This window comes from Protopterus annectens, chromosome 9.part0, assembly GCF_019279795.1.
Source record: "Protopterus annectens isolate FY-2018-M chromosome 9.part0, PAN1.0, whole genome shotgun sequence".
Lineage (NCBI taxonomy): Eukaryota > Metazoa > Chordata > Ceratodontiformes > Protopteridae > Protopterus > Protopterus annectens.
The window spans coordinates 377830388-377843273 of NC_056743.1; the positions used below are offsets into that span (position 1 = coordinate 377830388).

Consider the following 12886-nt stretch of genomic DNA (forward strand, 5'->3'; position numbering starts at 1 on the left):
ATACAGGAAGTGGCACTTACTTGCTGCAGTGAGCAGCAGTGAACATCAGTTTTCTGTCCACAATTTGATGACAGTTCTGCAGATTTCAGATTGCAGGTTCCATCTGTAAACTAATGACATTTTGATTTCAGAAGCAGGTACAGAGAAGAATAAAAGCTCCAATCTGAGCAACTTGCTTGTTAACAGACACATTTATTGTTTTTCCTTTTTGAAATGTCCAAGTTTTCCTTGCCCTTAGACATCTTTTTCATGTAGGCTTTATTTACTGCACCATCACTTTGCATGTGGTCTACATTCTTTGTCTATTGTGATCTGCTGGAATGCAGGATTCTGGTACTGCATAGACTAGTGAAAGACTTCCCGAATGGTATCCTTCATGGTGGCTACTGGTAAACAATTTTATTTCACCTGTTAGTTTTAAACTTGTCAGTGTCTTAGAAGCCATTGAATAATCATGTTAATTGGACCAGACCTTTGTTTGGAAAACATGCTTCCCTGTGTTTGTCACATTAGCTTGGCGGGTCATTAAGCTCTGTGGCAATGTGTACAAAAGCCTAATATTCCCTTTTTCTAAGGACTGCTTCTTCTTTGGATGAGTCCTGTTTTTCTCTTGAAAGTGTTTCCTAAATTGTCTCAGCTAGCCTGTGGGTCTCCTATTTTTCCCAGGTGTGGAAACTGAAGTAGTTATCATTCGTAGCCATCTGTGACATGGCCTCCTGGTGGTTGAGTAGTTCATCCCTTCTTTTGCATGTACCCTTTTTTAAGACTGTTATCTGATGCTGTTTAGGACTCAACTCAAGTGCTTCACCCTTTGCAGAGTTCCACTTAATGGTAGATGTGAGTGCTCACTTTATCTGGTGGTGTATGAAAAGACCCACTTTCATGTGTATATTATCTCCTGTGCCCTTTACATGGGACATCTATAGTTACATACTGTTGGTCTGTTTTGCTATAGTTTAAACCTCTTGTTTTACTGGAGACTTTGAAATAGAATTTGTGTACCTGCACATCTGTCCTTCATTCCTGCACAGCGATATTAATTTTAGGTCATAGCAGTTTGTATGCATGAGTATTTATTTATTTTGTGTATCAGACCTTTTCTTCTCATTGACTGCTAATCAACAGTACCCTAGTTTGAACTGTGATATAGGCAGCCATTGGAGTTTCTTATCTTAGCTGACATTGAATGTGTGGAACTCCTACAGTACTGGGCTTAGTTGCACGATGCAGCAGGTGTTCTGTTTGATTGGCATCTGTTAAAACTTGGTGTTGAAGCAGATTGAAATGGTAGCGCCAGTACTTGAGCCACTAATTGAACTTGTGATCATTTGGGTCCTGAACAGGACTTCATGCATGTGCAGCTTTGTACTTTTGCATGTTTGCTCAGGGTTTTTTAAAAAGCAGCATGAGAGGACACAAGAACAGTGTGTTCTGAAGGGGCCACAAGTTGTGTTACATATTACAGTAAGACCTCTTGATGACAATTTCATTTGTTTAACCCTCGCATTGATTTTGTTTTAGGTCTTTTTGCTTGAATTGTTGAGTTATGTTTTTTGTTTTGTTTTTTCATCCTCAGGGAAGATTCCAGATGGTAGTCTGTATCATTACTGGCAATCGAGATGATTTGTATAGTGCAATTAAGAAACTGTGCTGTGTGCAGTCTCCAGTACCTTCTCAGGTAATGACATCCTGTCTCGTTGTAAAAAAAAAACTGTGCTGTGTGTAGTCTCCAGTACCTTCTCACGTAATGACCTCCTTTCTTATTGTAAAAAAGTGTGCTGTGTGCAGTCTCCAGTATCTTCTCAGGTAATGACATCCTGTTTTGTAAACTGTGAATTCCAGTATGCATAAAGGTGGATGGTTTCTAAGCTGATGTGGAGATGTGATGTTAATACACACACAAGTACAATGTTGTGTTTTGACTTTTTTAAAAGGAACCATGCAAAGGACTGAAACAGTGAGTGCTTGAAAAAGCTGATTTTCAAAAATCCTGACACCATTTAAATCTGGCAGAATAATCCACAGAGTTGATTTATTTCAGATAAACATTTTGCTTTATTCAAGAGTAGCTAAGCAGTGGTAGTAATTTTCTGTAGCTGATAAAATATGTAAATGAATAATGGAAAAAAAATAATAAACAATGATTATACAGAGTAAAAGAGCCAAATGGTTCATTTTGCCTTTAATGAATTCTTTAAATCTAAAACAAGTTTACTTCAAGTATTTACAAATAATCTGAGATCCTTAAACCTTCCTGTTTCTGCAAGGTAGAGGGTTACCTCCTGTGGTTGTGAGGAAGATTATGTGAGGAAAAAATAATGACCAGTATTCCATGGTCTGTCCTTGTCATTGAAGTCTTAGCTTTGTATAGAGTTAACAGTGGTAGGCAAAAGTTAAAACCTTTGACTCCTCCCTGGTGAAACCCAAGTGGTAGAACACAGAAATGTTTAACAGATCAAAAACAGTTTGGCAAAGGTAGTATTAAATGTGATGTTGTCAATCTTCGTTTGTTCTTGACAGTTGGGAATTGGTTCCGATCCTTGGAACTGGCCCGGCCATTATATAGCTCGCGTCAGCCAAAAACTCTTGAGCCAAGTCCCTACCCATAAGGCCCTGTGTATATTACCACAGATCTCATTTGCTGCTCTGTCAGCAAGATGCGTCGGCCTTTCTCGCAGCAAAGTGTTTTCTAATTTCTGTTTTTATTGCGACAGCTTTAAAAATTTCTTCTCCCTAATTCACTCATGTATGTGTATATATATATATATATATATATATATATATATATATATATATATATATATATATATATATATATATAGTTATATTGATAGGTTCGTAGGTGTGTCCTAGGCCAACGGCCCTTGAGCCTTTACAAGCCTATCCCATAGAAGTGCCCTGGCATCATGCCACTATTAGTTCCTAGTGCCTCTATCAAGTATAGCCACTGGATTGATCCCCGGGGTGAACTTTCTGATGTTATGTGGTCCAATCTCGCCTACATTCTTACTCACGGGTTCGGAGCCGAACATCGGCTCCGACTCGGCCAACTTATTTTTGTAGCATGAAGTCTCTAATTGGCTGGGCTAACCTGGTATCCCATGTTGCACCGCTCCATAACCCCAGATCTCATTTGCTGCTCGTGTAGCTAGGATGTGGTCTCGCTTGGCTGTGGCTAAGTAGCTTTAAAACTTTCTTTTCTCACTGAAAATTGTATTTTTTCCTCACAAAAGCTATTTTAATAGCTGATTGCTCTTGTTATTGACGTATTTTTTGTGGTGTGAGTGATTTGTTTTGTGGTATCCCTCTATACCTACGGGCTAGGACCGTTTAAGTTTAGAGGACGTAGTCCTCCCTCCATTGTGTAGTTTGTCTGAGGAAAGCGTTTTGTCCCTTGCTTCTGTGCGTCTCTCATAAATTGTGTCAGAATCGTTTAACTTAGAGATTCTTGTCAACAGTTGTTAGCGTTAGTTTCCCGCCTTAACCGTTGTTGGCCTAAGATCCAACTGTGAAATATCTGTGGTGTTGTGTACTGCGGTTTTGCTGATATGTCAAAGGATCAAAAGGAACACAAACCCTCCGGGTTTAAGAAGTGTTCTAAATGCAGCTACAAGATGTCCATAACAGATGGACATGCTGTTTGTGTATACTGCCTGGGGGCTATACATTTACAAGAGTCCTGTAACTTTTGTCACACATTCAGCCCAAGGGTGCTACAGGAAAGAAAAAATAAACTTATACTGAAGGGTCTTCTAAAGCCTTCCTTTGAGGAGTCTTTGGACTCTTCCTCTGGTTCACAGACTAAAGCAAAGACTTCTGAGGCTAAGAAGAGATCTCCGGCTCCATCTGTTTCATCGGAGCCACCGGAGAAGACTACCAAATTGGATTCTACCTCCTCGGCTCCCTTGTCCTTGGGGCCGCATGAGGTAGCTGTGGTTCTTGAATCGACCTCGGGTCCAATCCTGTTAGAGCCCATTCGGAGCCGGTCTCCTAGTGTCAGACAAGGATCTCCAGGTAGGAGCTCACAGTCACCTTCTCTCTCCTCCAAATCCTCCAGACTCTCTAATTTGGATGTGGATAGGGTGGTCCAGAGGCTCCTGCAGTCGCCGGTTTTGGCAAAATTATTTTCGGCTCCGACCCAGTCGGCTCCAGAGCCAGTCCCGATGAGTGCACCCATGTTTCCTCCTCCGAGCACTTCCTTGTCTATGGAGCCGGAGTGTTCTGCCGGTTCCGATACCTCTTAAGGCTTTATCGGTGCCGACGTCGGCTCCTACCATGTCGGCTCCGTCCTCTGCTTTCAGAACCCGGGTTTCCTCTGTCAGGCCCGAGGGGGATACTTCAGGACTTTTGTCGGTTCCGAGCCTCCCTGTCTGTGCTTCGGCTCGGGAAACTTCGGCTCCGGTCTTGGCCTCGGAGGTTGGTCGATCCTCGAATTCGGGGGACCCGCCTTCGAGGCCATGAGGAGCGCACTGGCCAGGTCCTCAGTGACATCACTCGGATCAGTCATTCCATCCCCTTCCACTCCGGCGAGAGCCTCTGATGTCACCCTATCAGTTGATGGAAGAGCCCCAAGGTCTGGGGATACCCCCATGAGCGGTCCCCAACTTTCTGAGGGCCCCTCAGAGTCTGTGTCTGAGGAGCCACCAAGAAAGAAGTTGTGCAAGAGGAAGCACATAGACTCCCAGGATAAGTCTCTCACCTCTGATTCCGACCTCGAAGAGTCAGAGGGGTCCCCCAAGTCGCCCTCCGATGACGTCTCTTTCTTCAACATCCTGGAGATTTTGAGGCAAAGAGGCAGCTGGTTATCCAAACCCCCCCCCCTTGAGGAGGAGTCGGTATTCCTCAAGGCCTTTGGGGCTCAACCCTCCACCTCCTGGGTGTCTCCACCCTTCAATGAGCTCCTAGATTTGATCTGTCGAAGGGCGTGGGAGACTCCTGACTCGGTGGAACCTGTACCAAGATGCCCTAATAAATTTCTTTCAGCTCCCCCTGGGAAAGAGTTCCTGTCCAAAGGGGTTTCTGTGGATGCCATGGTGGTGGTGGCGGCCACTCAGCAGGAAGTAGCCGAGTCTTCTTCCTCCGTCCATCCTCCTAACAAGGAGTCCAGGAGTATGGATTGGTACGGGAAGTGTGCCCTCTCTTCAGCGACCTTCACACTTTGGTCTCTGAACTATCTTTGTCATTTTACTTGGCTCCAGAGAGATCTCCTTAAAGAGTTAGGAGATACTCTAACGGGTAACGTTCCTGAGGTGTTAACACAGACTGTTAACGCCCAGTTGTCTACTCTTGGCTTGATTGTCAACTCGTTCATGAGTCTCTTATCTTATGCAGCCAAGGGGGCGAGCAGGGCAGCTAGCTCCGGTGTAGCCCTTAGGAAGCAAGCCTGGATGCACCTGTGTCATTTCGCGGAGGCCTTCAAGTCTTCCTTCACTGACGCCCCCTTTGATGGGTCCTAACTCTTTGGGATCAAAGTGAAAAACACCCTCACCAAATGCGAGCAAGAGGGAAAGACCCTGTCTGCCGTAGGTGTCCGTTTTTCCCTCCCATCTAGGCCTTACCTCAAGGCTCAGAGGAGAGGAAAAATATGGTTCAAAAAGTCACAGAAGTATTTCCCTGCCGGTCAAGGTGAGTCCCCCTCCAGAGGCAGAGGAGGGGGTGGCTATTCTCAGAGGCAGAGGAGGCCCTCGCAATTCGGGAGACCGTGATTCCTTTCGCAGTCTTTCCTATCATCGTCCCTGATGTATTGCCCAACTGTGCTGTTACGGAGCCAGTCGGGGGCCGCATTTTGTTGTACCCGGATGCCTGGGCAAATATCACTCAGGATCAATGGTGCTTCGTATAGTTACCGGCGGTTATTCCATCCCCTTATTGTCAGACCCTCCTCCACCCAAGAGAATCCCAGACGTTCCACCCAGTCAGAGGGATCATGCAACACTAGAAATTTCAAAGTTGCTGGAAAAAGGAGTCATCCAACCTGTCCCCTCAGACCAGATCGGATTAGGGACTTACTCAAGACTCTTTTTGGTGCCAAAAAAAACAGGGGACCTGAGACCCATCTTGGATCTCAGCCAACTGAATCGCTACGTTCTAAAGTCCAAGTTCCGAATGGTCACCCTTCAGTCTATTTTTCCGTTACTGGGAAAAGAAGTATGGATGTGCTCCATCGATCTCAAGGATGCTTACTACCATATCAAAATGGACAGGGCATCCAGGAGTCACTTACGCTTCCGGCTGGGAGCCAGTCAATTCCATTTGCGTGCCCTGCCCTTTGGCCTCACCACAGCCCCCAGGGTGTTCACCAAGTGTTTGGCAGCGGTGACAGCTCACCTGAGACGTCAATGATTCCAAGTGTTTCCTTACCTGGACGACTGGCTCCTCACCGCCCCCACCAGGCATCTTCTTATTCAGGCCACGGAAAAGACCATTGCCCTTTGTCATCAACTAGGAATTACCTTGAACTGGGGAAAGTCTGCCTTGCTGCCCTTACAGCGTGTCACATTTATAGGTGCAGAGCTGGACAGCGTTCATATGCGGGTGTTCCTGCCTCAAGAAAGGATAGAGGTGTTGCAGGGTCAGGTTCGCATGTTGCTACCCCTCAAGAAGGTTCAGGCCAGATGGGTCCTACAGCTCCTGGGATCCATGGCAGCCACCATTATGCTAGTGCCCCTAGCCAGATTACACATGAGGCTTCTGCAGTGGCTCCTCTCTGCCCAATGGTCCTTTCAGAAACTTCCCCTGTCCAATTTGATCCTACTCACCGATCGGTGCAAACAGGACCTCTGTTGGTGGCTGCGTTCCACCAACTTGAACAAAAGGAATCCGTTTATTCCTATGACTCCGGTTGCCACGGTGACCACGGACGCCTCCCAGATTGGGGGGGGGGGCATTATCTTGGCAGGACGGTTCAAGGCACCTGGCATGATCACGAGGTACATCTGCACATCAATGTTCTAGAGATGAGAGCGGTGTTACTGGCATTGCAAGCACTGCAGAGCTCTCTTCCCCTAGGAACGATTGCGATTCACTCGGACAACATGTCCATGGTGTGGTACCTGAACAAGAAAGGGGGAACCAGGTCTTACCCCCTATGCAGAGAGGCCATGCGAGTGTGGCAGTGGGCAGTGTCATCCCGATGGTTCGTAGTGGCAATGCACATTCCAGGGAAGGCCAATGTGATAGCAGACAGGCTAAGCAGATCTATTCTGATGCCTTACGAGTGATCCCTGAACCGCCGAGTTGTGGAACAGATTTTCAACAGGTGGGGTCAGCCTTGCTGCGGTCTTTTTGCCAATCCCCACAGTACCAAGTGCAGCAACTACTTCACTCTGATCCCCCCACAGGGGGAGTCACCCAGGAACGCTCTAGTCCACGATTGGCCTCCCGGTCTGCTCTATGCTTTCCCTCCATTCCCTCTGCTACCAAGAGTGATTCAGAAAGCCATTTCCTCGGGAAGCAAGATGATTCTGATTGCCCCAAACTGGCCTCGCCAAGTCTGGTTCTCCTTTCTTCATCAGTATGCAGTGAACAGTCCTTGGACTCTGGACCCAGCACCAGACCTACTGACACATGTCGGGACAGTCCCATCCCTCCCTGCGGACCCTCAGGTTGACAGCCTGGCTACTCTACTTCCATTTTTAGTCAGACTTCATTGTTTTTCACATGAAGTAGTACACATTTTATCTTCTCATAAATCTTCTACCAGGAAGATTTACTCCAGCAAGTGAAAAAGATTTTCGATTTGGGTTCAGGCCAAGGGACTGGATTTTTTCACAGCCCCCATCCCTGCTGTCTTAGATTTTTTATCCACACTTTTTCAGCAGGGTTCTGCTCCTGCTACCATTAAGGTTCAGCTGGCCGCTATTTCTAATTTTCATACCTCTTGCGAACCTTCTCTCATGGCTCATAAGCTATGTAAGGCCTTTTTGAGGGGCACCTTGTTGCTTCGGCCTCCTGTGTCGAACCCATCATGCCATGGGATTTAAATTTTGTTTTACAGGCCCTGACTTCATCACCTTTCGAACCAGCTGCCAACTGTGAATTAAAATTTCTGTCTTGGAAGACTGCATTCTTAATAGCTATCACATCAGCCAGACGGGTGTCGGAGATCCAAGCGTTGTCCATCAAATCCCCATATTTAATCTTTCATAAGGACAGGGTTTCTTTGAGACCTAATCTGTCCTTCCTTCTGAAGGTAACCTCTGCCGTTAATCTCAGTCAGTCCGTTGAGCTGCCAGTTTTCTTTCCTCAATTTTCCAACAAGGCGGAGTTTAAGTTTCATCAGTTGGACGTACACAGGCAGCTTCGTTTTTACTTACACAGGACAAAACAACTTCATAAGTCTGATCACCTCTTTGTGTCCTTCTCAGAAAATAGAACAGGTTCCCCTGTTTCTAAGATTACAATTTCCAGATGGATTTCTGACTGCATCTCCTATGTCTACTCGTCAGCAGGCAGAGAGTTACCATTCCCCGTCAAGGCTCACTCCACCAGGGCTGTTTCCACTTCAGTAGCTTATCATTCCAGGCTATCCTTGGATGAAATTTGAGCTGCGGCCACGTGGGTTTCTCCCCACACCTTCATTACTCATTACAAATTAGACGTGGCTTCTAGGGTCCAGGCTTCCTTTGATTCCCCAGTTCTCAGGAGCATCTTCCATTGAGCCTCCCAGGATAGAGGTGCTGGGGACGCTGTCCCGTGACTAAGAATGTAGGCGAGATTGGACCACATAACATCTAGAAGTTATGTACTCACCATAACGTTCGGTGTATGTGGTCCATCTCGCCTCACATTCTTACATTCCCTCCCACCTGTCCCCCCTCCTGGAGGATTTGGAGGCGACATTTGTCTTCAGTACCTTTGGTATTGGTTATTTTTTCTTTGCTGCCCTGGTTAGTGTTCTACTCTTCTGAACTCTGGTTGTGCATGAGGTGTGACTATGAGTTGCTGCAAACTAGATCTGGGGTTATGGAGTGATGCAACATGGGATACCATGTTAGACCAGCCAATTAGAGACTTCATGCTAGAAAAATAAGTTGGCCGAGTCGGAGCCGATGTTCGGCTCCGAACCCGTGAGTAAGAATGTGAGGCGAGATGGACCACATACATCGAACATTATGGTGAGTACATAACTTCTAGTTTCCCATTCACTCATCAAGATTTCTGGGTTTTCCTTTAGTACTATCATTTTAGTACCATTGTTGGTCCTAGCCCCTTTTACCTCAAGTAATCTTATCTACCATCGTTGATAGGTTTTGTCTCCTCCTTTACTTTGGCTTTGCTCCTTTGTGTGTGTGTGTGTGTGTGTGTGTGTGTGTGTGTGTGTGTGTGTGTGTGTGTGTGTGTGCACGCGCGCAGCTGTATTATTGGGCGTTTATTTTGTTTTTTCCCCATTGACTAGCTTTGACATGTCTGATAATCAGGCCACTACTGATAAACCATCGAGGGGCACGTCAGGATTTAAACATTGCCAATATTGTGATAGAAACATGCCCAATTCCGATGGGCATCTTTCATGTGTCTACTCCTTAAGTGCAGTTCATCAGAGAACCTTAGCAAAGCGCGGAAATAAGCTCTTACTTAAAGGTTTACTTAAGTCCCCTTTTAGCGAAGCCTTTTCCAAGGCGAACACGAAACAAGACCTACCAAAAAAGAAAAGCCATTTGGCACCAACTTCACCATCGGGTCCAGAGGCTCCTAAATGCAAATCCTTGATTCTGCACCCATGGGAACCAACAGCTAAGGTACCGAAACTTCAACCTAGTTCCTCTACGGCACCGTTAACTTCAATGGTGCCATCAACATCCCTGTTGGCACCAGCCTCTGTAGGTCCGGCTCAGCACCGACTTCACCTACTCCTCAACAGACATTTATATCGGCACCAATACAACCGCAGTCCACCCTCTCGGCGCCAAAGCCTATATTGGAAAATCCCACAACAAGATATTGCCCAACTACAGACCCCTGCATGGGACAACTACTCAGTCCATTCATTGAAAGACCAGAGTCTCCTTCGGCCTTTTCAGCACAGTCCTCCAGGAGTTTTTCAGAGTTGGATGTTGTAAGGTTGGAGGATCAACTATTGCTGGCCAGAGGTATTTCTGCCCCTTCTCAGGTCCCTCTCCCATCTGGATTGGAGACCTTTTCTCCCAGGACTCCTACTTATCCTCCTCCAACTTTGACTGCACTTCGATACCCCCAGTTCTGGCTGCTTCAGTGCCATTAGGTGTGTCAACTTCAGAACTGGAGGTTGCTCTGACATCGTCAGTTCTTGCTGTGGCGCCGAATGAGTCTCAGGGTCAAGACCCCTCTGTCGTTTCTGGGGTTTCCAGGTCGGCACCTAGTTTGGGCATGGTGCAGATCTCAGTTCCAGAAACTGCCGGTTTCGGGTCCTTCCCTGGCTCCGACCTTGGAGGGTGGTCCCTCTGAGCGGAGTGTGACCTTGGTTCTGAGGTGGTCCTCCTTGGTTCTGGGCTCCCACTCCTCTTCGGAGGGTGCCACCTTTCAGGTTATGGACAGGGCCATAGCCTCCACAGTCTCCCAGCTGGCCCCACCTGCATCGTAGTGCCATATTTCCATTTACGCTGGTCGAGTTGACACCAATCTTTACAATAAGACAGTGAGCACTGATGCTTTAAGTTGCCCAGTTACAGGTCCCCTCCTCTTCCGAGTCCTCCCCAGAGATTCCCACTGAGGAGCCAGCCTGAAAGAAGACATGCAAGAGGAAGCATCTGGATTCCCCTGATGAGTCCATCATGGAGGACACAGATTTCAATGAGGGGGAAGGTTCCCCATGGTCACCCCCAGACATCCTAGAAATTCTGAAACAAAGGGGTGACTGGAAGTCCCAAGACCCATCCTCAGAGGAAACCGTCTACTTGCAAGTCTTCAGTGCCCTACTATCTACCTTCTGGGTGTCCCCACATACTGATGACCGACCTTGTCAAGCTAATCACGCAGCGGGCTTGGAAGGTTCCTGATGCCATAGAGCCCATTCTCCGGAGACCTGACCAAATATTATCTCCTTCCGAAGACCACCAATATTGGGCGAAGGGTTTGCCAGTAGATGCCGTGGTGGGTGGTGGCTGCCACCAATAGGGAACTGGCTGATGAGAGTCCTTTTTATCCTCCTAACAGGGAGTCTAGGATGATGGACAGGTTTGGAAAGTGGGTCTGTGCTTCATCGACCTTCGCACTTGGGTCCTTGAGCTTTATGGCACATTTTACTAGACTCCATAGAGATCTGATTAAGCAATTATCAGAAACTCTAGCTGGGGCTTTGTCCAGCAAGATACAAAATAAGGTTGCCTTGCAGCTAGCCACCCTGGAGTCTATATCAAACTCGTCCATGCGACTCATTGCCCATACACTTGAAGGGATGACCAAAGCAGCAGGTTCCAGCGTTGCCATTAGGTAAAATGCCTCAATGTACTTATGTGACTTCTCAGAGCCCTTCAAGTCTTCCTTCATCAGTGCTCCATTTGATAGATCTTCTGTATCTGGCCCTAAAGTAAAGGACACACTAGCCAGGTGTGAAAAGGATGGTAAGACCCTATCTGCCTTGGGCATTTATTTTCACACCCCTCAACGATTCTTCTCCAGGAGTCGGAAGAGTTAGAAAATGTGGTTCAAGAAGTCCCAGAGACCTTTCCATGACACCAGTGGCCCTGGCTCCCCTAGAGGTAGGGGGAGCTCAGTTGAAAGATGCTGACCCCGAGGCAGAGGTGGCCTGCGAAAGCAGGGGTCCAGGGATTCCTTCTCTGGACAACCCTACCAGCTCTCCTGTAAGTAGGCCTGATTGCTTATCTCTGGAAGCGGTCGGGGGAAGACTTTCTCTGCACGTCAGCCTGGCTCCCAATATCATCTGATTCTTGGGTGCAGAAAATCATTGCCAGAGGCTACAGTATCCCCTTCAACATAACCCCACATTCTCGAAGAAAATCCTCAATCACAGGGATCAAGCCATCAAAGAAATACAAAGACTGCTGCAAGAGAGTCATCCAAGAAGTCCCACCAGACCAGTTAGGATCCGGGTTCTACTCAAGATTCTTTTTAGTGCCAAAAAAGACAGGGAACTGGAGGCCAGTACTAGACTTCAGCCTTCTAAACAAGTTTGTCCAGCAGACAAAATTCCAGATGTTAAAGGTTGTCTATTCTCTCCTTTCTAGAGAAGGACTATTGGATGTTCTCTATAGACCTTCAAGATGCTTATTATTGCATAAAAATAGACAAGCACTCCAGAAGTTTCTACGCTTTTGGCTGGGAGCCAGTCATTACCAGTTGAGAGTGCTGCCATTTGGGGTTTCACCACAGCCCTCAGGGTGCTCACCCAAATGTATGACAGCCGTCATGGCCCACGTGAGATTACACGGATTCCAGGTATTTCCTTATCTAAATGACTGACTCCTCACTGCCCCCACCAGGTATCTACTGATACAAAACTTGGAGTTCATCATACATCTCTTCAATTCTCTAAGCATCACAGTGAGTACATAGGAGCATGACTCGATACAGTCTCCTGCATAGCCTTTCTACCCTTTCACAGAGTACAAAAGATAGGATCCCAATTCCAATCCATTTTACTGAAACAAAAAGTGCCCGCTCTTTTTGTTTTTCATACCCTAGGTTCCATGGCAGCATCTATCACCTTAGTTCCCATGGCACAGTTTCACATGAGTATACTTCAGTGGCTTCTAGCCTCGCAGTGGTCCATCCTTACTCAATAAGTCATCCGATCTTGGTAATGGAAACTTGCAAGAACGATATGTCTTGGTGGATGGAGTCAGAAGAGATCCTTATGGGACAGCTTTTTGTTCCCCCCTCAACCCAAGGCCATTGTGACCACGGATGCCTCCCAGATGAGGTAGGGAGGGCATTATCTGGGAAAGAC

The 12886-nt window shown here is 46.8% G+C and overlaps 1 protein-coding gene across 1 annotated transcript in view; it reads left to right on the forward strand.

The window, feature by feature from the left end:
* The window catches only part of PIWIL2 (piwi like RNA-mediated gene silencing 2), a 2846460-nt gene that overhangs the window by 1649811 nt on the left and 1183763 nt on the right, over positions 1-12886 (forward strand). The window contains exon 11 of the mRNA XM_044082113.1: positions 1577-1678. Within this exon, the coding sequence (XP_043938048.1) occupies positions 1577-1678 (102 nt within the window). The remainder of the gene's footprint in view (positions 1-1576; positions 1679-12886) is intronic.